This window comes from Haliaeetus leucocephalus, unplaced genomic scaffold (assembly GCF_000737465.1).
Source record: "Haliaeetus leucocephalus isolate CR32 unplaced genomic scaffold, Haliaeetus_leucocephalus-4.0 Scaffold169, whole genome shotgun sequence".
In the NCBI taxonomy this organism is placed as follows: Eukaryota; Metazoa; Chordata; class Aves; order Accipitriformes; family Accipitridae; genus Haliaeetus; species Haliaeetus leucocephalus.
In genome coordinates this window covers 1,214,547-1,239,484 of record NW_010972605.1, presented here as the reverse complement: position 1 = coordinate 1,239,484, position 24,938 = coordinate 1,214,547, and the positions used below count along the sequence as shown (strand labels likewise).

At 38.4% G+C, this 24,938-nt stretch overlaps 1 protein-coding gene across 1 annotated transcript in view; it reads right to left on the bottom strand.

Annotated features, from left to right (window-relative positions):
- ITGA2 (integrin, alpha 2 (CD49B, alpha 2 subunit of VLA-2 receptor)) overlaps positions 1-24,938 on the bottom strand; it is a 51,386-nt gene that overhangs the window by 25,102 nt on the left and 1,346 nt on the right. Inside the window, exons 2-14 of the mRNA XM_010563544.1 lie at positions 24,376-24,499; positions 16,295-16,404; positions 15,147-15,238; positions 11,179-11,293; positions 10,667-10,794; positions 9,371-9,519; positions 8,120-8,270; positions 7,530-7,695; positions 6,149-6,222; positions 4,551-4,689; positions 2,397-2,542; positions 1,523-1,666; positions 926-1,015 (exon numbers count right to left, since the gene is read on the bottom strand). Of these exons, the coding sequence (XP_010561846.1) occupies positions 926-1,015; positions 1,523-1,666; positions 2,397-2,542; positions 4,551-4,689; positions 6,149-6,222; positions 7,530-7,695; positions 8,120-8,270; positions 9,371-9,519; positions 10,667-10,794; positions 11,179-11,293; positions 15,147-15,238; positions 16,295-16,404; positions 24,376-24,499 (1,628 nt within the window). The remainder of the gene's footprint in view (positions 1-925; positions 1,016-1,522; positions 1,667-2,396; positions 2,543-4,550; positions 4,690-6,148; positions 6,223-7,529; positions 7,696-8,119; positions 8,271-9,370; positions 9,520-10,666; positions 10,795-11,178; positions 11,294-15,146; positions 15,239-16,294; positions 16,405-24,375; positions 24,500-24,938) is intronic.

The following is a 24,938-nucleotide window of genomic DNA, read 5'->3' as shown; positions in this document are numbered from 1 at the left end:
TACCAGCCAAGTTATTTATTAAAAATCACCAGAAAAGTATTATTTGTGCAACATGGACAAGTTGCACAAATTCAGATTCTTAAAAAAAAAATTAAATCAGCCTTTCATTATTCTTAACTTTTTAATAATTTTAAACCTAACATTTGACAAAGACTAAAGGTTGTAAGGATGGTCTTCCAATTTATTCAGTTTTCAAAACATGAAAAAAAATCCTTTCATTTTTCTTTTCTTCCATATTTTGTGTCTAATTCCACAGTAACAAAGGCCAATGTCAGCTGCCAGCAGTACCACTTCCAGCACCTCCATCTACCTTGAAATTGCCTTAGGGTACAGTTTCCTGTTGCTCCAGGATGATGACTGTGAGCAGCCACCGAAGAGGATGGATGTTCCTTCCTCTCTATTTATTTGATTGCAATTTACCTAGTGAAAAGACCATGTTCTGTTTTCTCTGATGGACAGTAGGTATTAATTTACTTTGCATATCCAGACAGCCACTGATTGATTGAGAGACTGTTCAAAAGTGCCAGAGGCTTCAGAACTGTTAACATAGATATTCTGAAACCACCGACTACAGGTCTGAATGAAAAACACAGTCAAGAATTGGACAAATAACATAGCTTCACTGAACAAAGGAGACAACATGAGTAATAGCAACCATCTAGTGTGAAAGTCTACAAAACAATGCAAAAAACTGCAGAAGAGCATTTATTAGAACTGTTTTGGGAATACTGTTAGGTGTTGAATGGATTTGCCAAAATCAAATCAGAAACAATAAATTAGCAAAAGCCTTGAGCTAAGTTTTTCAGTAAAATGGTCAACCTTCTGTTATATTTGTGTACATTGCCTAGCGCGATGCCTAGAACCAGGACCAGGGAGCCACCTAGAGCAGCATGCCCCTAGTCACCAATAGTGCTTAGCGACTAACTTGCTTATTGACTCCATATTGGTCTGTTCCAGCTGGCTTTATTCCCATATTACATTCACAAGCAGTTCTGGGGAAAGTTTGTGGCTGCTCCTGAAAAGCAGAATGGGCAAGATTGCACTGGGAAGGGCTCTGTCCACAGTCCTCTAACCAGGCAGATTTGGCACTATTTACCCCTGCCCTTATGCCACACCCTGGGAAAAGGACATGCTCCGTTTCTCATTACAAAAACACCACTTGCAATATTTCTAACACTTTGAACAAGATACACTAAATAGTGTCTTAGACGCCCTGAAGAGATCCAGGGCCAAAGGCTTTTTAGCATGCATGTGGCCAGTCTGCTTTGAAAGAAGCTTGCCCAAAGCAGTGCCGGCTTGTGCGAGTCTGGCTGTGGGGCTAGGCACCACTCTTCTGATCACTCCCTGATTTAACAGAACAGACACTGCCACTAAGTACTACTGCAGTTTGGACTGCTTTTTCCTTGGTAAAACAGTAGTGCAGGGAACAACAGTAAATCCCTCCAGCTGCAAGTGAAAATATCAGCACTTATCACGAAGAGGCAGGAAGCTGATTCCAGCTTTGCTACGGTGCCATTCTTACCTTTGTGATGGAAAACATGTATACTCTTCCTTCCTCTTTCTTCAGGTCATTCATAAACATTGGTGCACCCACAAGCAGAACATCTGTCACAGAATCCCTGTTAACATCCACTGAACACACCACACTGCCAAAGTAGGAGCCAATCTGAAACCAGTAGTAAGAGAGTCATGTTTGTAAATGGATTTTGTAAAGCGTAATGTTTTAGCACCTGACTCAGAAAAATTACACCCAGAAACAGTCCAATACTAATGAATGAAACTGCCTGTTGGAATGAAATTACTATATAACATACTCCAGTGTTTGAAGAATCATATCCTTACCATGTGTCCACTGCTTCTGCCGAGTAGCTGCTGCTATAGCTTTATCACTCACCAGTAAGAATGCAATCAGAGAATAAACTATGGGAGGTATATTTTTTTATATTACACTGTGCACATGAAACTACCCAATCTCTCATTTACTCTCAGATCTGTCTGTCTAACAGACAAAACCAAACCCATCTAAACTCATTGCTCTTTTCCAAATGGAGAAAAAGAGAATGAGCTTCCAAATCTCTCTTTTGATGTCATCTACTTCACAACTTCTCAGGAAGAGTGGAGCTCACTGAGTCTCTCCCAATTAGAGGTGTTGACAGAATAATACATTAAGTAGTTTTGTATATTATCTTTTACCACTAATTGGATGACTTCTTAAAATACTGTTTAAGAGTTCAGTTAACCTCACTGAAATAGTCTAGTGGCAGAGAAAAGTTCAAGTGGATTTTAAATGCATTGGAAGAAAGAGGAATTTTCAGAACAAATGCATTGCAATTTACTGCTGTGTCAATAAAAACAGATGCCTGCAAAATCTGCATTCATGACCAAAATATACTTGCCTGCTCGCCTCTCTGGGACTGCACAATTGCAATATTACCATTGCTGTCAACATCATAAACTACTACTCTGCCAGTGTAGTTGGATCTTGGTGCGCCAGCAACAAAATAGACAGAGTTCTGAGTTGAGAGAACGGCAACAGAATAACCTGGGGAGAGAAGCCAACATTTAACATGTGTGAGAAGCCATTAACTACAAGTTGTCAGTCGGTTATCCATAAAGCACAGAGGATGAGTCAATCTGGTATGTTATTTGCAGAGAATGATGCTTCCAGACAGGAAGTTAAGCTGTCACATATGTGTAAAATCTGCAATAGTCTTCTGGAGAGAACAATGACACACAGATCAAGTTGAAGCAAGTTTGCAGGATAGCATGGACAATAGTTTTTAGCCTGTTCGGTAAAACATAGACCACAAAAATGTCATGCTTGTGAAGGAGATACGAAAAAGAGTGCAAAGAATATCTTTGGAATGAAGAAATAAAGAGAAACATGAGGTGAACATTTGGGCCAGCCTTCAAATTAGGGAGGAACACCTAGCTTCTGCAAAGCTTGCAGTGCATTTTCCCACAGCTCACCAAACCACAGCCCAGTGCTTTGGCTGAATAGAACAGGCTGTATTAATAGCTTGTCAGCTGAAGGGCTTAGGTTGATTGAACTTCTTTGAATATTTTAATCCTCATTCCCATTATTCTAACATTATTTGCTTTCAGGAAACATCTTTTAATACCTGCAAATATTTTAAACATGTATTAGCACTACAAATCTAGCATTAGTACATATTTTACATTTCTGTGGTTTAATTAAGCAAATTTATTTTAACAGAAGAAAACAAAATCATCCTTTATAAAGACTACAGTTAAACTGAACAACAAAATCCAGTGATTGGGCAGAATATGCAGCTTTAGCAAGCTACAGGACAATGTGAGGAGCACAGCCTAAATGGATTACACCTTGGTCATTACATATACCAGCCTAATTCAGATTTGGATTCGGACACTGTTTTTCTAGGGAGAGAACATCATTGGACACTAGAAGTTCAACAAGCAACAACAAAACTAAATTTTATCCTGCAAGTTAAGGCCACACGTTCCTAATTAATACAGCATACAGCCATTTGAAGTGAGAGGGTGCAGTGCAGAATGGAGGCCAATCTAGTGAGCTGTGATGTACTAGCAGCCCTTAGCTGGTGAGAGCGAGCTGGTACAGAGAGGTCTTAGTGTGGGACAGAAGGAAGTAGAAGGGAAATGAAAGGACAGAAAATGCTACAACATTGTTGGCTCCAAAAAGATTAAGGCCAATACTCTAAAAGTGCCTTGTGGAGAAGAGCTGAAAGGGAATGACCTGACCTTTTAAGAATTATTCTAGAAAAGGGAGGAATAGAAAGTCTGAAGAGGTCACACATGCAAAAGAGCTACTGGTCATTACGTTAGGTTTAGTTTATTCATTGTGTTGGATGCAAGTAATGCTAAGCCGTAGGGAAAAGAGCACGTGAGTTGCAAAACTAGCATTGCATTAAATAACTTCAAGGATAAGAAAGTCATAGGTGCTTAATGTAGGAGCATTATTCAGGGATGAATCGCCAGAGCAGGCATGTTGTAGCTTTGCAGAAAACATTTAAATGAACTGAGAATACAAACTGACTGGGTCTAGTTGGTCACAAAAACATGCACCAGAAAACATATGTGGGTTATAAATAAGAACTCTGTTAAACTGCAGCAATATTTCTAAAACTATAAACTGAACTGGGAAAGGCCAAGGAAAGAGCAAGCACAGATGGAACGATAGCAAGTCAATCAGCTTCTCATCCACATGTAATTGGGGAAGTATGTGCAAATTTTAAAAGAAAAGGTACCCATAATGATCAGTATGATACATTAAGCAGCCTTTTCAAACCTCATGATTTCTTATGTCTCTGTGACATAGCCTGATTTTTTTCCAGCTTAACACATTGATATGAGTAGAATTTTAAAACCACAATAAGGATTTCATTCCATTCCAACTGTTAACCAGTAAATAAAATCTTTTTGGATGCATAATTCTTTTCATATTCTCAAATCCATTCTTAACAGGAGTCTGGCTAGAGCAGAATTTTCCAAGTTCTTTAATATCTTAACAAAGGTTTGATACATTTCCAGATTTGTATTTCAGCCCTTACCTAGATAAGAGCTATGGTTTCTGTCCTGTAAAATCTTCTCAAATACATGGCTTGGAAAGGTGGTGACTCTGTCTGAAGACTCCTGAACTACTGTTCCACTCCAGTCATAGGCCCCAACAGCACCCAGCAGCAGAATATCCTTTAAAAAAATAAAAATCAGTATTTTAGAGCTACCTATTTTAGAAAAAGTGTGAGGGGAAGCTGAAGTTAGTATACGTATTTCCTACATCACTGTGTTTAAGGCACTGATGCACAGTCTAATGACTGCAAGCAGTTGACTGGAGCTGCTTATAGTTACCACTTACATGCAGGACTTTACTGCCCTATTAAGAGGAACTGTCACCCTCTACTGCAAGAGGATAAGTGACTGCTTTAGCTCCCATGGCACTGCAACTCAAGATAAAATGGCTTTATTTAAACACTGTGATACTTTCCTAAGCCTGTCCACCCTGGGGTTGGGCTTGCCAAGTCTATGCTTTTATGCACTCATGATCCTCAGAAGACTGAAGATCACACAAACAAAACTGTTAAGAAAAAGCTAAAGCCCCCTTTTTGACAACAGAAGTGCCATGACAGCACACAGAAGCTGATGGAAAAAGATTCAAAATTTCATTCTTTAACTAGGGAGATGCCCTTAAGAGAACAGTTAAATCTAAAATCCAAATTAATATGGCTTATTATACAGAATATTTAATACAAAAATACTTCTTCATCTTATAATTGTACACAGAAAACAAACATAGTTTAGATTATTCACATTAAAATTCTTCACTGAACTGAGATACCATTACAGAAAACTGCAATAAAAATAGGATGTGTAATTTTCCTGAAGAAATCCCCAAATCTTCCTTAATTTTTGCCATTTCCTAGCACCAAGTGCTTGGTAAATTAAAACTTCAATTTGTGCAAATACAGAGGACTTTTAAAAAAATTATTTCATTCACCTTTAAGGGCTATGAGAAGGAAAAAACCTCCCTGTATTCTCAGTTGAAAGCTGCTTGAACCACACTTGAATTTTACAAAGAGAACGTATTTGGTCAAGATAATCTTAAAATTCATTAGCATGAAAAATGTATCTGATTTATTATTATTTCTGATTTCTAGAGTGAAATATGCTTTAAATAAATATTATTAACTTTATAAATGTTAGATAAATTCTTTTCAGACTTCATTTATTTATATCTTGCTGACTGCCTAGAAATATACCAGCTTTACAGTATGGTTTCAATTCTTCTGAGTTATTCAACTGCAAAATATTAACTTGGAGCAATTGAATTTTTCATGCTATGTGAATTCAGAAATCACTGAAATCATTGGATTAACACATCTCAAAATCATTACATGAAAGAAACAGTTACTCACGTAACTTCACATATTGATGTATATTTTTTCATTTTAGAGATATACACCATCTATTAGAAGTGATTTTTGTGGCATTCAAGTAAAAAAAAAAAGAAGATAATTTGACATACTCCTGCTTGTAAAAAAATCTTAAAATTGGTCATTTTGTTTTATTAGTCTTATTTTGTTGCACTTCTAAACATTCATATCTATGTAATTACATCTATTTGTATCATTAAATAATTAAATTCACATACCTTTTTTTGTGAGTAATATGCACTGAAGCCCACCTGTGACATTTCCATTTGGAATGTATCACCTTGATCTGTACCTGGTAAAAAAAAAAAAAAAAAATTCACATACGGTTGACACTATAGAACCACACAAGAGATCCCATCTTACTGCCTCTGAGTGTAGCTATATAGGGATTGTATGTTATTTTTTCCAAACCCACCAATTCTCTTAGAGCATTTCCAACATTTACAAACAACGGAAATCTAAGATCTCATAAACTGTAAAATATTTGGAGGATTTAATGGCAAGTTGATAAGATGAAGCCACGATCCTATGAGTCTCTTCCAAAAAAAAAGGCAGAAGATGATGATAAAGATGGCTTGAATCAGTCTGCACAGTCTTGTCACTGTGGCTAAACTCTTTTTATGTTTCCTAGGAAGCACTAATAATACACTGAAATTAGCAGCTTTCATAACTGTACATTCACAACTTTCGAACAGAATATGAATGTTTATTGTCATATAGGACTTGTAAAAAACCTGTTGTAATTGTCTTGAAAAATACTGTGATGTCCAGGAGTATTTCCTAAGCTAGATGGGTGGGACTCGATTAATGAGAATTCAATGGGAGTACTCAGCAAAACCCAATACAGGGAGCTCAACTGATCCCTTGACTTGATTAGCAGCATGGGCCTGGTAAGGAACAGATGGAGGTCAAAGAGAAGGGAAGATTTCATCCTGAGCACAGGAAGGCTGCTGCCATGAAAAGCTCTTTAGGGAGGGCTAAGGGCAGGTCATAAGCCTCCCAAGCAAGGTCTAAATTTGACTTTAAAAAGCTGGCTTCTGGGGGAGAAGAGTCTCTGTATCACCTATACAGCACCTTCCTCCAAACAGTAGACAGAGTACTGTGGGTGATGCTAGGGATGGAACCTGGTAGGTGCCCACCACAAAGATTGCATTACTGTAGCATTTCAGTTCTGTTATCAGTAACCTAGTCTTCTGATTTGCTTTATAAATTTACACTTGTTTAGTGTTCACACAGGTGAATCTGACAAGCATAAAGATACCTTTACTCCTCCAGTGGTAATAGCTCTGAATGTATTTGGATGCATATGGACAAGCCGCCAGTGGATATCTGAAGCCCATAATTTGACTGAAAACTTCAGAAATTAGGGAATATTTCCCACAAACTGCAGAAACTAACTTGAAGCTCAGGCTCATTAGGGGTGGGGTAGCTGGGGGAACACCTGTGCAAACCAGAGCCCTCCTGGGGAGCAGGGAACAGCTCACAGTTTCAGCTGCCCCTCATTTTCACAGTACTACACTAAGGTGAAAGTAAATAAAATCCTTACCTTATCAGCTGGAAGAATCTGATCTAATTTTTCAGAGACAGTAAGTATTTTACCTTCTATACTAAAAATGCGCTCTCCAAGTGTTCCTGCTTCTTCCAGTAGTGCAGCTTCAGATGACACATTAAAGAAATACTTGTCTGTTGGATGACTAGCAATTCCCTTGATTTCTTTAATTAAGTTTTTAGTATCAAGTTCATGCCTGATTAAGTATCCCAAAACCTTGGGTAAAAAAGAACACAATAAGAAGAGTGAAGGAAATCATAGTGTTACTCCATTTCATTCTGTATTATTTGAGTAAATATTCTACATATTAAAAAAAATTACCTTCATTCATATTACTGAATTGCTTATCAGACTGTATTCCTATTCAAGGCACCATTCAGACAGGAAAAATACATAAACCAAAGCAAAGGAGACAACCATGGAAGTTGCTCAGGTAATACTGGTTTTGCTTTTTCAGCCAGTTAAAGATGACCAATATTTCGCTAACTCATAAACATTAATTTCACCTAGTTTCAGTATCACCAGTGTAACAATGCATGCATTATATACAGCTTAAGTATAGAACATGCACTTTCAGACATACACACCAAAATGATCTTTCAAAAATTGCAACAATATATATAATTATAGTATTACTTACGGCAATGCCAAATCTGGTTATATTGTCTTCATTGCATTTACCTATCACTGTTTTCAAGTTGGAGCCATCATGTGATTCACCATCCGTCACAACAACCATTACTTTTGTGGCTGTTGGACGTCCTCCCGATTCAGGTGAGAAGGCATACTGTCTGTTATAAAATATTGGATTTATCACATGTCAATTTATAATGGATGGAATTTGGTACGTATAGTGTAATGGATGTCTATCACTGACTTAGAACAAGGTGCATCTGCAGTGCTTTTTTATTTGTAAAATAACGATCTTCAATAAGAATTTTCAGTTATGCTCCTGATAGCTTCTTCTCAAAGCACTGCTCAAAGAGCCATCAGAAATGTAATCAAGGAATTTTAAAAAAAACCAAGTAGGACTGGATGGTATTTCTGATAGAAATGTACATTCCAGGGAAAGTAATATTTTTTTTGTACAAATATTTCTAAATAAAAAGGTTTTTTTTGTCAGAACTATTAAGTTTTGTAACACCAGAATAGCCAAGAATTGGCTCCACCAAGTTCAAACAAAAGGGGAAGAGTTATTAATATGTTCCTCAATACTACTGCAGATATGGATTCCATTGAAGGCTGAGTCTGTTCCTAAACAAAATTTTTCAAGGCCATTTGATTCAGCATGTATTTTGGCCTAGAGTCCTGTCCTTTATTCAACTGCAAAACAGCATCTTTCTATTGAGAAACAGACCTGGTTTGTATAAGTATTCAGAGTCATAGCACATTGTTTTAAGTTTTTCCTATTTTTCATGCTGCTGGTGCTGCAGTGACAAACTGAAAAGAGACAAGAGATTTTATTTTCCCTGCAATCAACCAAAGTCTGACCTGCGAACAAGAATGCTACTGGTCCCACTGAATCCCTAGATAAACTTTACTTCTTTCAATGGTTTTGTATCTTTCCTAAAAGCTTGTCCATGGTATTCGATGCACTGTCATATTTAGACATCTGTGACAGCCCAAACAATTCTGTTGGGTACCAGAACTACTTTAGGGTAGAGTTCAACCCAATGGTTAAAGACTGCTTTTCAGCAAGTCTAGTTTACATATCCCTGTACTGTTCTGCATGGGGCACTGTAAATGTACCTGAAGGATTCTGTCTGGCACTGGAAACCTCCTCAGAGGCTCCAAGTGCGTGCACTCTCAGTGGGAATGAAATTCAGGATGTGCTCGCTGCCTTGTAAGGTAAGTTAACAATAGCTGCACAGTACTCATCCATGTATTTTACCTTGCATTGTCAATGGCCTTGAAAGTATTAGTGAGATCTCCTCCCTTCTGATATGTTCCCTCCATTGCTTTAACAACCTCATCCTTTGTTTGATATGTATTCAAGTTGAACACTACACGGGGATCATTAGCGTACTGAATTAAACCCACCTATACAATAAAGAAATTATGTTAGATTACCATGCATTACAATCAGTTACACAGAATCATGATGCTTACTTATTATCAGGTTGGAGTAAAAGATCTGCAGATGCACATGGGATTACAACTGTCTTTCAACACATATGAAAGCAATTAATATTAACACATTTGGAAAACAAAGAAAGCTAAAATGCTCTTGCACCTTATATAATCTATTATGGACTACAATATGTTAATGCAAACAATCCGAAATAGTCATTACATATTTGCTTGGTTACTTCTGGAAGAGCTGATGGATAGCAATAATAGAGAGAGCTCTGGGAAAAATGAGAAAATAGCAGAAATTCTACAAGCTGACAGCACCTCAGTCTGATCTCTTCTAAGGAAATCCTAAAGGTTAGTTACTTGACAGCACTGCAAACCCTATTTATTTTTAATACAGGTGAAGCTAAAGACATACACTAAGATGTACATTTAGTATGAAAGAAAAAAAGAAGATGCTAAAGGTGAGGTCAGAAAGGACTGAGCAGGTAGCCTAGCTTTTAAGGACCTCACTTCCAAAGTAGCCCAAGGAAGAAGGCAGGCTTTGGGAGAGAGATTTCCAGTGCTCCAGTCTTTGTTCCCAGAACTATTTATGGAAAATTGACAACTGTAAAGACAGAAAATATTTTTAAAAAAGGCAATAAAATTTTCCTTACCATCATCAAATTAAAAGGAAAAAAGAACTCAAAGATCAGATAGTAACCAAGCAGGAAAAACTCCTATTTTAAAGGTGCAGTAGTTGGAAAGTAAGAGCCATAAGAAAAGCCCACAAAAAAATCTGTTCTACTTTTACCACATCCCCACAGACTATATTTTAATTACTTTTACACCTAATGCATGAAAGAGATCTGACTCCTCTAGATATAACCTAGACTTCTGTTTCAGTTGGTTTATGTTTTGAATCAAATTACTAATTCATTTTGAAATAGGTTAGCTGTGAGATAAAAAACCCAATACTGAAAGACATAGGACAACTGTGTAATCTGTGGCTTTGGAAGAGGTACTGTAGTTATGCTAAAGCACATTTGGTTTCCTTTAAAATTGCTAATAAAACCCATTGTCTTTTGGGGTTGTTTTTTTTTGTTGGCCTTTCTCAACGATGTCTTTGACTTACCTGGGTTTTGTTAAGGCCTATGTCTAAGCCTTGTACAAATTTTTTCAAAAATGCCCGCACTGCATCCCAGGGATAAATGCTGTTTGACTCATCACAGACAACCACAACGTCTATGACAGAGGAACACTCTAAAACAAAAATAAAAAGTGGACACTAAAAGCACTTTCAGTCTCAATATACTTATAACTCTTCGGCTAAATCTAGAGGTGCATATTTAGGTCGTACACAGGCAACACTTCAGATCAGGAAGGTTTTGCCAGAATGAGGACTCAATAGAAACATATGCAGATTTTGAGCCTGTGCTGGTGCAATCTTCTGAATTCAGAGAAGTGAGTCCATACTCATATCAGCATTGGATCACGATTTGTCAGTCCTTATGTGTGAATCACAGGACTTTGTTTTTGCATATACTTCTTTTAAAAAAATCCCAAATTAAGAGTCCCCAACACAACATACCTTGATTTTGTTTGATATGTTTTTTAATTGAATCTGTTTTGCACATGTTGCCTTACTTTGAACAGCAGGAGAAAAGCTTCTTAGGATCTGGAAACTTGGACTGATTTCAGAACAGACTCCTGTTGCGTAGTATTGGCTTCCACACTGCTGTGCCCACAAGGGACCACAAGTCTTAAAAACAGCAACAAAAAGAAACTATAAAAACAACAAATATTTGTCTCACCCTATCCATGTATAAAAGCACAATAAGCAGGACTATAGGTATATAGGAGCAGAGGAGCCCTCCTGGGTTATCAGACCAAATCCCTTGCAATCACAGTGACAGTGTAACCCCTTTCATAGACTTTCTCATTTAAAGTACTTTCTGTTCATGATCATCCTAGTGCCTCCTTCTGCAAGCTGGCCTCTCCAGAATATGCACAGTTATAACATCTAAGGAGAGTGACTTGGTCTGCTAGGAATCTGTGCTGCTTTAGGCCACCTGCTCTACAAATTATTGTTTTAAAACTAGGGTTGGTGTTTGCACATCGCTTATAAGCGTGCGGAGAAGTACTTCCACTAACCAGGAGGTGGCATCAGAACCATGAGCATGCAGATCGCTGCAAAAACGCAGAGAGGACCTTTTCTTGCGGTACGTCCGATTACCACCAACAGTGGTGACCAGACTGAAGAGTTTTGTGATCAGTGCGCGTGCACACACACACACACTAACTAGTTTGAGAAGCCTTGTTCCCAAGGGAAATTCACTTTGCCAAAATATTTACAAGTTAAACTTCATCATCCCCAGTGAGGGTGCAGCCTCACAGTAGGCACTGTCCTATTTAGCTGCAACTAAAAGGGGAAGTTTGGCCCTGGCCTCACATATGCTATGGCTATATGTTTTGTTGCCTTCTGGGGAAAATAATCTTGCTTCTTTGCTGAAAATGGCCTCTGTAAAAAGAAACATTTTCAGCTAGATCAACCAGCTGGTTGCATGACAGCCACACTTCTGATATTAGAAAGATAGGTACAAAAGTACCTACATGAAAAAGACAGAATTTTGTCATGAGGATATTTGGGAGGGAAGGATTTTCTTTTTAAAAGAAAATCACGTTAGGAACTCAAGGAAAAAACATAACTTCTGTTCATCTGTTCTGAAAGAAATGATAGCTTTATCATGTATAATTTCTGATTGCCCTATCCAATCAGGAAAGCTTGGAAAACAGAAAATGCAGCATCTCTATTTAGGAAGAGAAGACAAAGTGAACAGCACTATTACCCTTTTCTCAAGAATATTGAAAAAAAGGTAATTAAAGGCAGAAGTAAATGGAAATTGAGCTAAATCACGCAGTGGTTTACCAGTGGTAGACCACATCAAACTATTCTGACATACTTGAGAAGATGGCAGATTTTCTAGACAAGAGAAAGGAAGTATATCTACGTTATCTGATCTTGAGATAAGCACTCTTTTCAGCTGCTACATGCGGCACGATTAGTTTTACTGGAAAATATGGATATTTACAGAGGTGGAAGGTACAGAACAAATCACCTATATTGGTAACTATGAAGCTGAAGGAGAGTTACTAGCCTTTATTTCTAATTTAAAGTCCTTTTTACATCAATCTCATTTGCCCATTTTCTAGTTTTCTTCTGCATTAGTGGTTACTCAAAATTGTGATGTTAATCTTAGAGCAAAAAATAGAAATGTTTTAATAAATTTGCTGATCTTCACTTTAAAACAAAAAAAAAGGAAAAGCTCTAATGTTCTAGCATTGTTAGAGTCAGAAATTTAAGATTCATCATTAATGCAGGGGAAAACAGCGCGATCACATATCAAGAACTGATGAACTTGAAAAATGCAACATTATAAGGGGGCATAGACTGCCCTTAAGGACTAATGTTAGGAAATGCAGGCATAAACTGGGAGCCCACTGAGTAGAAGAGAGAGGAGCAGACGGACTGGGCACTGGCTGATTGCAGGGTGACCATAAGCATACAGCCAGCATCCAAAGGAAATACATGACAAGAAGTGCACTTGCAGTTGAGACACGGAAATACCAAATACACTATATAGAGCCCTGAAAAGACTTAGGTGGAATACGGCATAGATCTGGTCATTCATGTTCCAGAGAGGTGTATTTTAAAAAGTTGCATTTCAGCCAAAAAACTCTGTGTTTGTTTAGCAAAGCAAAGGACAAAGGAGAACGATTGTGGGGTGTTAAATATAGAAGGGAGATTTTACATGTAGGGAGATGTGAGCTGTTCCTTTCAACTAAAGGCACAGTGCTGCCCCAGGAACAAACAGATAGTAACTTACATCTGAAATCTGGAAAAAAGTTGTTAACCATCAGTGGAATTCTTAAGCACCTTTCCAACAGGACTAAGCATGCCTCAGAAAAATGTAATGAGCATGTGGAAATGACTGCCCTGTACTCAAGGTACCTGTAGGAAGCCATCACATGGCATCAAACAGCTGAACCAGCAGGACTCACAAGATACAGTACAGACATGCCAGGCTGGGTCATGCTCCAGCCAAGCAGCCCATGGATACAGCACAGGCTGGTGCAAGTGCATGGAGGCTGAGAGAGAAGCAGCCACAAGAGGAAGGAGTACAGTGAGCTGGGAGGAGGCAGCCATGAGCAAAACCCAAAAAGCCCATCACAGAGGCCAGCTGCCAGAGATAGTGTCTCAAAACAGTGTCCTGGCTGGCAGCAGCTTGCAATTACGAGCAGACAGTCTCTGCTTGTTGTCCAACTCTTGCCACAGCTAAGTCATGGGGCTTTTGGTATTTGTTGAGGCCGAGTCACAGCTAAGCACCTGTCTCCAATACCCCATTCTCCTTATGTCAAAAAGAACTCCTATTGCCAAAGACGTAGCTAACTGTTCATGTCTTAGCTTGCAAGGTTTTTTTTTTGTTACTTTATGGAATTTAAGGAGAGTCGGTCAATAATATATGAATCATGAAATTCTTTTTAACAGAGAGAAGTTCAAGTATTATTAGAAAATACAAATTTTTCTGCATGAGGTGTTTTAAATCGCTGCAATTACTGATACTGATTGAAAGTGGGTATGCATAAGATAGTATTAACAGTAATTAAAGATATTAACCAAGAGACAGAATAAGATTTTTTTATCAATATCTTCTCAAGCCAACAATCAAGAAAAGCACTGTTGCTGTATTTGAAGTTATGATTAACTTTACTAAACTCGAAGAGAGCTGCTGAAAAGGTTGGAATTAGACCTACTTTTAAGTATGTCAATGAACTGGGCTATGTGGTAATGAAGATAATAAATGTTTGAATACTTTTGCAATTACTAGGAAGATGGAACAGAAAAATACAAAGCTTAAAATGAGTCTCAAAGCTCTTTTGTCTGTAGTTTCTTGTTTCACTTAATTACTGCACATGCCTACAATGTATGCATCAAACTGGAATACACCTACACTGCCAACAGTTTTCATGCTTTTGGTTAAGACTATAAAAAAAAGCATATTAAACAGGAGTTAACTTCCTTTCAATTATGCAATCTGTTTTACAAGCTCCAAGGAGAGTGGTTTGCAGAATATACACATAGAAGATGCATCCTCCTGCAGCTCACTAACCAAAGAAAACATACCGCAGATCCATGGGACTAGAAATCCTAACATCTCAGGAGAGCAGTCACTGTCCAAGTGCACATGTTGGAGGAGAGATCCCATACTGTGTTTTGAAAGCATAATCAGAACTATACAAGACTGCCTTAAAGATGTCCATTGTGGAAATATTCTTGCCTATGTTGTCTAACTTAAATTACAGAATCTTTAATTATGTGCCCTTCATAGGATATTTAGATAAATGACAAAGGACAGAATTCGTAATTTTCCTGATTTTGAACCCTAGGTAATGACAGTGGGATGGAATATTTTAAAATATGCAAAATATGTATTAATCTATGGCAGAATAAAATACATTCAGCTTGGACTTATCAAAAAATGTGGAGGAGAATTCTAGTTTCTTCATTCTCCTCAGGAAGTTCTGTGTGTACTGAATACGTCCTTGATACGTACCAGAAATCCCCCTGTTTTTGAGTTCTGTATCAGAGTCAAGCCAAGGTTCATGTCTTCCTTTATCTCAGTCACATTTGGAATATTTATTAAAGCTGAAATAAAAGGAGATTAAGTCATGAAAGAAGAGTAAATAAGATGTAGAAGCGATTTAGTAAGTTAGAATTCCTTTTCGAAAGCTTGATTTCTCAGAAGCTAAGATGCCTTTACCAAATGACTGCATACAGTTCCGAGACTAAAGAAAGGAAAGCTGATCTTTGCCAAAAATTTGCTAACCATTAACTATAGACATAAATTAAGTATGGCCATTTAGAATACCTGCCCAGAATAGAGCTGAAAGCAAAAGAGAGGAAGAAATGGTCTACCTATTGAGTATTTTTGTCTGGCTGAGTAGCTGCAGCCATGTAGCTACTGTTACATGCCGCAGGACACCAGACTCCTCCGATCCAGCATCAGGCTTTAAAAAAAAAACCTGGAAGGAGCAGTGGAGGACAGAAATGCTCCGCACCACAAATAAACATAAAGTAGGCATCTCAGCACACTCTGCTCCCCGATATTTTCACTGTATCCAAAAGTAAATCCCATTTTATGCTTAGTTTGCAAACACACAGAGGCAGAAAAGGCTTCATTTCCACTCATACACTTGTCTCTCATGCACTCCACATCTGCAAGTCCCCCTGGGCGTACCAGCACAGACCCACCACCCGCCTGTTACCTGGACCTGAGGCCCCCCTAAGATCCAGCTGGAAGTTTGCTAGTGAACAGACACACACGCCTGGTTTGGGGAAGATATGGACACTCATCCCCCCAGCAGGCCGCACCAGGCCCCCTGGGCTGCAACTTGCGGTCCCACTCCAGCTGCCGGTGCGGAGCCCCTCACTGCCACAGAGCCCAGGTTCCACCCCCCCCAGCAGCCGGTTTTGGGACACACACCACTCCTGCCCCCATGGCTGGAGGCTAAATACCCCAATTGCTCCAGCAGCTGACACTGAGACCCCCGTGGCTCTGGCAGCTGGCACCACAGGCTGGGGCGCCCACACACCCGGCCCGACTCCAGCGGCAGGCACCAATTTTCACAAATAGATTGTCCTGGTACAAAACCAGGAAAAAACCTGAACAATTGTAGCAAGACATTATTTGTTATAACTTACCTTGTAAATTCAGTTTTTTACATGTGGTTTTGGACATACCAACAGGACATGCGTAGATATCTCCAGTTCTGTTAGAGGGATAGCCACTCCAGGGTGAACCAACCAACAACCTGAAGTAAAAGGAACTTCATTAGGTCTTTAATGACCCTGGAAAAGTCCAGCAGCACTGTGGCATAGCATATCGCAGGTAACAGGTAAAGAGGCTTTTACCAGATAGAGCACCTAAGGCACTCAGGAGTCCTCTCCAGAGCTGTTCAGAAGCTTTACTTGCATGTTAGTACACTGGATTCACCAGGGGCGACTTCGGTGGAGAAGCCTCTGGGGATTAGGCTGCCTCAAATACGTGTACTGCTGTTTCTGTGACATTATGTCATAATGTCAGAAGAAATACAGCAAAGATATTAATACATACAGATGCATACAATTTAGAAATATATAAGTTGGGGATTGAGAGACACAAAATATATTGTCCTGTCAGTTAATGGTTAACTGATTCCTTTTAAGTTATTCTTTTAACTGATAAGAAGCATTTCCTACAGGATCTGCTCAGCAACAGTCAAATGCTTATGTCTGAGCTTGAACACTACCACACCTTGGCAACACTGAGTCAGAAAGAAAATACTCCAGGTGACAACAGTCTGCTGCATGAAGTATTTAATCCCCAACAAGAAAGTTAAGACTTAAAATAAGTTGTGCCTTCAGTATAAAGTGATTCACTGACTCATTCCTTCATCTGCCGTAAGGTTTCCCCTCTGATATTTGCTCCTCAAGACCCGTTTAATTTTTATCTGAAAGCCTTCACAAAACCAGTTAATTCAACCTCTGGGAATACTGCTTAAGAACACGTATTTTTCAGTGCAACTGTCTGAGAGAGTGAAACCACCAGACAGTATAGGGCTGTGTAGGGCTGGAAGAGAAGGACAATTCTTTATACAGTTTAACATGCAGTGAAAAAAGGGTAAGGCAAAACATGACCATAGGAAGATGATCTCAAGGGATATGCAAAAATGAAACAGATTATTAGAAAGCAGGGACTGTGGATATTTGCTCCAGTAGCAATATGACTTTCCTTTCATACAGAACAGTCTATGGTAGTAATTAATGCATTTATGGGACAGTAAAAGGACAAGCAATGGGACCCCAGTACAGGATAAGGAGTTTCAAATGAAACCATCTTTTTTAGTTGGTCAACAGGTTGCTAAAAGCAAAATTGTCATCCTCTGAAATTTTATAGGTAGCTAATGCACATAAAGAACACATTTTATGAAATTATTCTGTTTCAAAGCAATTGCTATATATCATATTAACTTTCCAGGGATCATCTGATTTTACTACTGCAATTTTATAACTAGTTTGAATAAAATGGCTTTGATAAAAATACATAGTTTTAGATGCACAAGCAAGAGCTTGAGTCCTTTTTAGCTTTCTCAAAGAAAATACTGCTAACTGCATTTTTTTAGTTTATTTCATCTCAATTAAACACAAACTTAAGAGCACAGATAATGTTACTCTGTTTTACCAGTTTGGTTTGGGGTAACTTCAGATGCTATTTTCTGTGTGTAGAAATATTTTAAAAATACCTACCTCCTTCTTAATCACCCTGTTGAAAAACAGTGATTACACAGGCAGCAGGAACAGGATTTTGTGTAATTTTAGCATCTCTAAACCTGCAATTCAGGTTCATATAAATACCTCTCCATATAAAAACAGTGTACATTACACTGGCTGTGAGGGAGGCCTCTGATCCTCTTGTTATTTTCTGAGGAATATAGCCTTTTCTGTACAGTCAAAACAAGAACCACCATAGCTCAGGACCAAATAACCAGACATCAGGAGAAACTACTCCATCGGTCATGTGCCAAATGATGATAAAACCTGCAAACGTTTGTAGTGACACAGAGGGCTGGAGCCAGTCAATAGTGATCAACAGGAGGAAGACATGGTGTTACAGTCTCCCCCCTTGTTAGATACTACAGAGTTATTTACAGTTATAAAATGCTAACTGGGAGAGAGAAAGGGCTAACAGTTTTCATGGAAACACAAAACAGTTTTAAAAAGGATGGCAGCACTGCATGTGCAATATCTGAAACTGGAACAGCTTTTCAGCATTAACTGTCAAGCTAAATATTGCACTGTGTACATTTATAAATATTTGCATGTTTTTTCTAAGTTTCCCAGAAGGCAAATGTATTTCAGAGTCCCTGCAGGAGGACAGCTACTGTTCAAAGAATGACCTTAACGGATCTCGGAAATACCCCTGCACCACTCTGGTCATGAAACTTGCTGTAAATCTCTGCACCACACTAGCATTGCTCTGCAGCCATGGGTTATCCTGAAGCCCAAAGCAAATAGTTTCACTCATGAACAGAGTGAGAGCAAGAGGTGGAAGAGGAGAAGCATGCTTGAGCGCTAGCTGTCCCCAAATCAAAGCCTAATTCCAAGCCTATCTCCAACCCTCGCCCTTGCTATTGGCATAAACTAAAGACAAACACCGTCCACAGAGTTTAGAAAATGCAATTCTCTCCCTAGAGGCACCCTATAGGCACATGCCTATTTGTGCTCACTCCATGGGCTTTATGCTGCTCAGCAGTCACGTGGGCTCTGAAACTCCTATTTTCCCCAACCTCAACATTAATTCCAACCCAAACATCTATTTATACCAAGGAATCATCACTCTTTATACCCAATTCACTTCTAGAACTTAAGATTCACAACTGTATTTTACTTTTGCTACCCATAAACTAACCTTGTAGCTGTTGCATGGTACAAACAGAAAAATGTAAGCCAAAAAAGACAAACTCTTCTAATTTTAAACCCAGATCTAAATCTATGCCAACTGTGCCCAAAGCAAACTTAATTTTGTCCTTCGTTTAGCTTGCACTCCTCATACTTTACTGGAAGTTATTAGACTACCTTCCCCGCCTGCTGTATTAGCTCTCCTTGTAGATTTGCAGGGTCCACAAATCTCAATGACGTTAACTATGCTGTAGGCCAAAAAATGCCACTCCATACACAGAATTTAACACTTAGAACTGACTATTACCAACACGGTGATTTTCAGAAATGAACAGAGCTATTAAACCCCTTCACTTATTTGACTTAACTAGTCTAACCTGCTATCAATACACTCCTGAAAAAAAGTTATTGACCAATTTCTGCCAAGCCTAGCCCTCTACCTTTAATTGTCAACCTTAAACGTCCTAGGAAATAACTTAGTTATTCTTTCTCTTGTACCCTGAGCTTTACTTAAGCTTAATATTAGCCTTAATCTATATTAGAAATCAGCAGGTCCTACTTGCATTTGAAAATTAACATAAACCATTACAGTAGAGAGTTACACAATACTACTCTGGGAAAATGCATGTGTATCTTTCTGAAGCATCAGAATTGAAGAAACCAAGAGAGTATCTGGCTAGCATCCTGCTAACCACAAAATTATTTTCTACTATGATTAAACAGGATGCACATGAACCAGAGTGAAACAGAAGGTATCAGGAAAAAAAGCAAGAAATGAGTACTATCATATATAGTGTATTAATTAAGGGTCTTTTTCAGCCATGACTTAAATATTTATTTTTACAAAACTTCCTTATGTGTCATTGTAGACTGCCTTTACACAATACTATAGTGATTAGCATGTAATATTGCCACTGATTTTATTATTCAGCTCCTTAATCAGTCTCCAACACTGTATACAAAGCAATAGAACTACATGAAGTCAAACAAAGTTCAGTGGCAATGCCATACCACACAGGCTGCAGGAGTGGCAGATCAAAGTGTAACAGGAATTATTTCTGTGAAATTACACCATGACAAAGCTAGTAACTGGCAAAGTGTGATGTAGCAGAAAACAATATCAGAATTCATGGCGAAGGGCTGAATTCCCAGCTGTTGCCAGAGCACATTTTATATTTTCTGGTTTCTTTTTTTTTTCTTCTTCTTTTCATGCATTTGCTCTTTAGTGTGTTTTTTTTTAAACACAAAGATGGCTAATAGGAAATAGGAAAATTAAAGTAGAAAGGACCTCTTAAATCATGTGGCCCTTTTCCCTAAAATTACAGGAAGTGATGAATGAAGGTATGAAGACCAGAAAACACTTCACTCTCATAGATGCTTCTCTGCACACCCTAAAACACTTTGTCACTACCTAAAACTTTCAATCCTTTGAACAAAAGCCTCAAAACTCCAAAAACCACAGTGAGCAATGGCAAGAGAGTTTGACTGACAAAAGGTCTAGAAGACAGAAGCCAGGCTGCTTCTCCAAGAAGGAAAAAGGCAAACTGTAGGGCATGCAGTTGGGGGAAGCAAAAGCTGGGCAAAGAAATCAACATTAGCAGTGGTGCTGGCACTGAAAAGAAGGAACTGTAACAATGGCAGCATTTTGTTAAAAAAAAAAAAAAAGTTGGCAGAAATTACCCTCCTCATTAAAATCAAAAGGCTTTAAAAATGTATTGATTTCAACAAAAGTTGCTACAGAAATATGTCTTTTTGGCAAAATAACTTATTGGTCTGAAGAGGCAACACACCACCTCAGGAGAAAGGTTGCTGGGCTTTGATGACTAGTGAGCAGTATGCAATGATTTTTAGAACTATTTAGTAGTGCAATGATTGTATGATGCATCAGTAAGGGCAGTGCATATTGAAGTGTCATTATTGACATTATATGGAATGAAACAAAGTATTTTAAAGAAGAAAAATCCCGCAATATAAATTCCAAAACAAAATTCAAAAATTCCAAATCCTAAGCACGCAGACACAACTGAGCAGGGTGGCTACAACTGGATACCAAGCAGTACCTCATAAGCAGACTGTATCCACAGGCTGAAGACACATATGGGTAGGAAAAAGCATTTTAACAGCTATACACAGCTATTCAATCTTCCTCACCCAAGACAGACATAAACCCAAATCTCATCATGGAGTAAGTACTATTATCTTTGCAGAATGTACTATCAGCTGCTGTTCAGAGCATGCACATTCAAGACAAACTTGATGTGGTACAATCAGTCTTTCTAAAAGATTATATTTATAAAATAACAGAGAATTTGATCTCACTTTAAGGTTCAAAAACAGACGATCTCATGACAGGGAGAACCAGAGCATAAACTGAATGATGTGTCTGTTGTGGCTAATTACTTGTGTGGTGGACTGCCTAAACTTTCCTAATTGATGAGTTTCTTTCATGTTCACAATTTCCCTTGAGTTCATTAAAGAGCTCCTGTTTTGAAATTCCCACCAGCCACCATGAAAAGCTTGAGCTGTGCTTGACTTGCAAGTTTGTCCTTATTTACGAGCACCACATGCCATGAATGCCCAGCAGACTAGTGTCCAATTATCCTGGATCATCTGACTCTACACAAAAAGGGCTCCCTCGCTGGTTTGTGTCACAGCTTCCCAACACGTACCAGCCCCCTCTATAGCCCTGCACTCCTGGTTGGACTGCCTTCCCTCTTCTCTCTGAACTCATCTCCAAGCAAAAGTGATAACATACTGCTACATGCAGTCCCAATTCTACAAAAAATCTCCTCTTTTTATAATTTTCTATAGCCCTTATTACCTCAGGAGATGTATCTCACAGAAATACAGCTGAATAATATAACTAGCATCTGCTGTTTTTTCTGTATCTCTCCTTTCTGCTCTTTGAGAGTATACAGGAGGATTTTTAAAGCTTTATTTAATATAGCACCATGGGATTTCATTAACAGAAGCAAAGCCTAGGAAGTGATGAAATTTCAGGTTGATCTCAGATTCTGGATAACCTCTCCCTTGGAGAGATGTGCCACCCCAGCAGCATTTGATGTAGTGAGCAGCCCCACTGTGCCTGAACAGAGTTTTCAAGTGCATCACATTCTTGCTGCACAACGATGGTCTTTTCATAAAAGCATATGGTGATAAATGCTCGCCTCTGACAGAAAGCAGCACCGTGATCTTACGCAAAGCTCGGACTGTTCATCTCACTCCTGGTTCAGCCATAGCGACAAGCGCTTTGAACATGGACTGCAGCCTGTGTGTTGCTTATAGGAGAAAGCAACTCTGCTGAACAGCTTGAGTATTGTGGGGGTTTTTTTTAAATATTGCACACAAAAAAAAGCTTTATTGTCCCAAGAAAAACAAAATAGCCTAGCAATGAAGAGAACAAGAGAGTAAACCATGGCTTTTTTTTTAATCCTGTCTAATGATTTCTTGAGGGAGACTGAAAAGAGCTTTTCTTCACTGAAGAGTCTCTAACAGGTCATGGTTACTAGAACAAGAGCTGATAAAATTCCCCTGACTTTTGGAGCTATGGTCAGACACTCTGTGAATGAACAAATGATGATGTGCCTATCTACATAAAAGTTTCCCAGATTCATATTATTCATATAGTTGGGAGAAGACAGGAAATGTTAGTCCAAAGTTACTTCCTCTCCCAAACTCCACCACACATTATCCAAGAAAGTGGTAGTGGGGGAGTTTTTATATCAGAATTAAAAATAAAACAGGGAAATATAAAACATAAATAGCTTGGGTGAGTCTTGAACCTAGCATTCCTGTTGCAAGCTTGTAGAAAACCTAACAAGAAGGATAAAAAACAGGACATAATTTCTCCATGTATGAGCCAAAGCATTCAATTCACTTCAGGCAGACATTCTTGTTATCTTTCAATGACTTCACACAGAAGTTTTAAAAAAAGAGAGCTCTGATCTATGGGTGACTAAACACATAATTAAAGCAGGCAGAAACGCAGTGAGAAGACACCACAACATCAGGCGAGGAGTGGGTGTAAGTTGGGAGCCTACCCAACAGAGGCAGAGGAAATGCTGAGCTCTTAGTTCAGAGGATACAGCTCTGCTCTCCTCTTGCTTTGCCTCCTGGTCACTGGTGGTAAACACAGCAACACTGGAGATGCAGTGACATCTAGGTAGTCTCACATCTTTGCACATGCAACCAATTGCAACTGCACTGTATCTCTGCGCAGGGCTATGCATAAATGCTTCAGCTACCTCAGTATTTTTGTATGGGCTTTTCCAAACTTTAACTGTAAAATACATTTTCATATGCATTTCCATGGCTTTCAGATTTTGACATCTTACTTTCTTTTTACTGAAAAAAGTTCAGTTACTTACTATCCGTCCATCATCAATTAAACATGCCAGTTTGTGGCTATTTTAGTTCTGACACTGTTTCAATCTATGGAGAATGACACATCTAAAATGTCTCTGCTTATGATAATACATACAACCCGTGTGACTTTCCCCCATAGACTTAAAGCCATATATAGACAAATAATCACTTAAAGTAGTTGAGTGCCACTGAATTATTTATAGACATATAGTCCTTGCCATGAAAGACACCTTAAGCTTTGTGGTTGCTGAGGCTGCAGAAGAGGAAACAATGTGTCTTCCACTAAGGGGGCTTACTCTGGTTCTTTCTGAAACCAACATTACTAGAAAAAATATTTTACTAATTACTCATCAAGCCCAATGTTGTGGCAACAGTGGATTTCACATCAAATTTTATGGCTGAAGAGATGCAGCAGACACAAGGCCTTTGCTAGGATTGTGTTACTATTACATCCAAATACGCTGTCCTTTGAGAAGTGAACACTTAACACTGCATCAGACACAAAATTATATAAATTTAAGTTCACTTCATTTTAATATTAATAATTAGAACTTCCCAGCCCTAATCATTTGTTTTAGCCTCAACAATGTGAAAATGGAAAAATATCCCACATATATGTAATGTGTAACAAAGATGCTATTGGTACACGAAGGAATGAAATGAGAGTTAAAATTCTACAGAAATTGTGAGTCTGAGGAAACTGGTGTATTGGAGATGAAAGTAAAAGATTAAGAGAAAGACCTCAGATTGCATTGTGTAACGGAAAAAAGCCTGAAGCTTCACATGCATACATCTTTAGAGTATTTCAACCTTTGTTTTAATAATGCAAGTATTTATTCATAAAAAGATAACTCTAATATAAAAAGGAATTAACTGGAATGCATTTAAATAAAATGTGGAATTATAAAAGAAAACTGAGTTGCAACATTTTTTCCTTAAGCTTTTAACTATACATATAACAAGGTGTTCAAACTGCTTACCATTTGCCTTGTTCATTTATAAACTGTTGAACTGCATATCCAAACTGCTCTCTCGATGGACCAGAAAATATTTTTGCTTCTAGGAGCCCAATATTGTAGGCTTCACCGCAGTTATGAAGAATGCCTGTTAGCAGAAAGATTATGATTATCACAGAAGCAATTAAAGAAGAATTTTGATCCCAGTGAAAAAGGCTCTTAATCTGTGCCAGCTCCCACAACAGAAGAAAATAAAACGTACCCTTTGACATGTGCAAGAAAAAAACCACCCTTTTCCCTACAGTACCCATCTGCCCATGTGTAATGCCTGTCTAGCACTCTTTACATGTTACAATATTGTGAGCAGGGATCAATGACTCATTCACAGTTTGCCTTAACAAAAGTTGCAGCATTACTAATGGGAATGTTTTAGCTGAAGGGAGGCAAGAAGTATGATTCAGAGGTCTGTTATCCTCCCTCACCTTAAGGGCAAACACATCAACGGCCTGCTGAGGTACATTAGAATCATAGGATCATAGAATCATTTAGGTTGGAAAAGACCTTTAGGATCACCAAGTCCAGCCGTT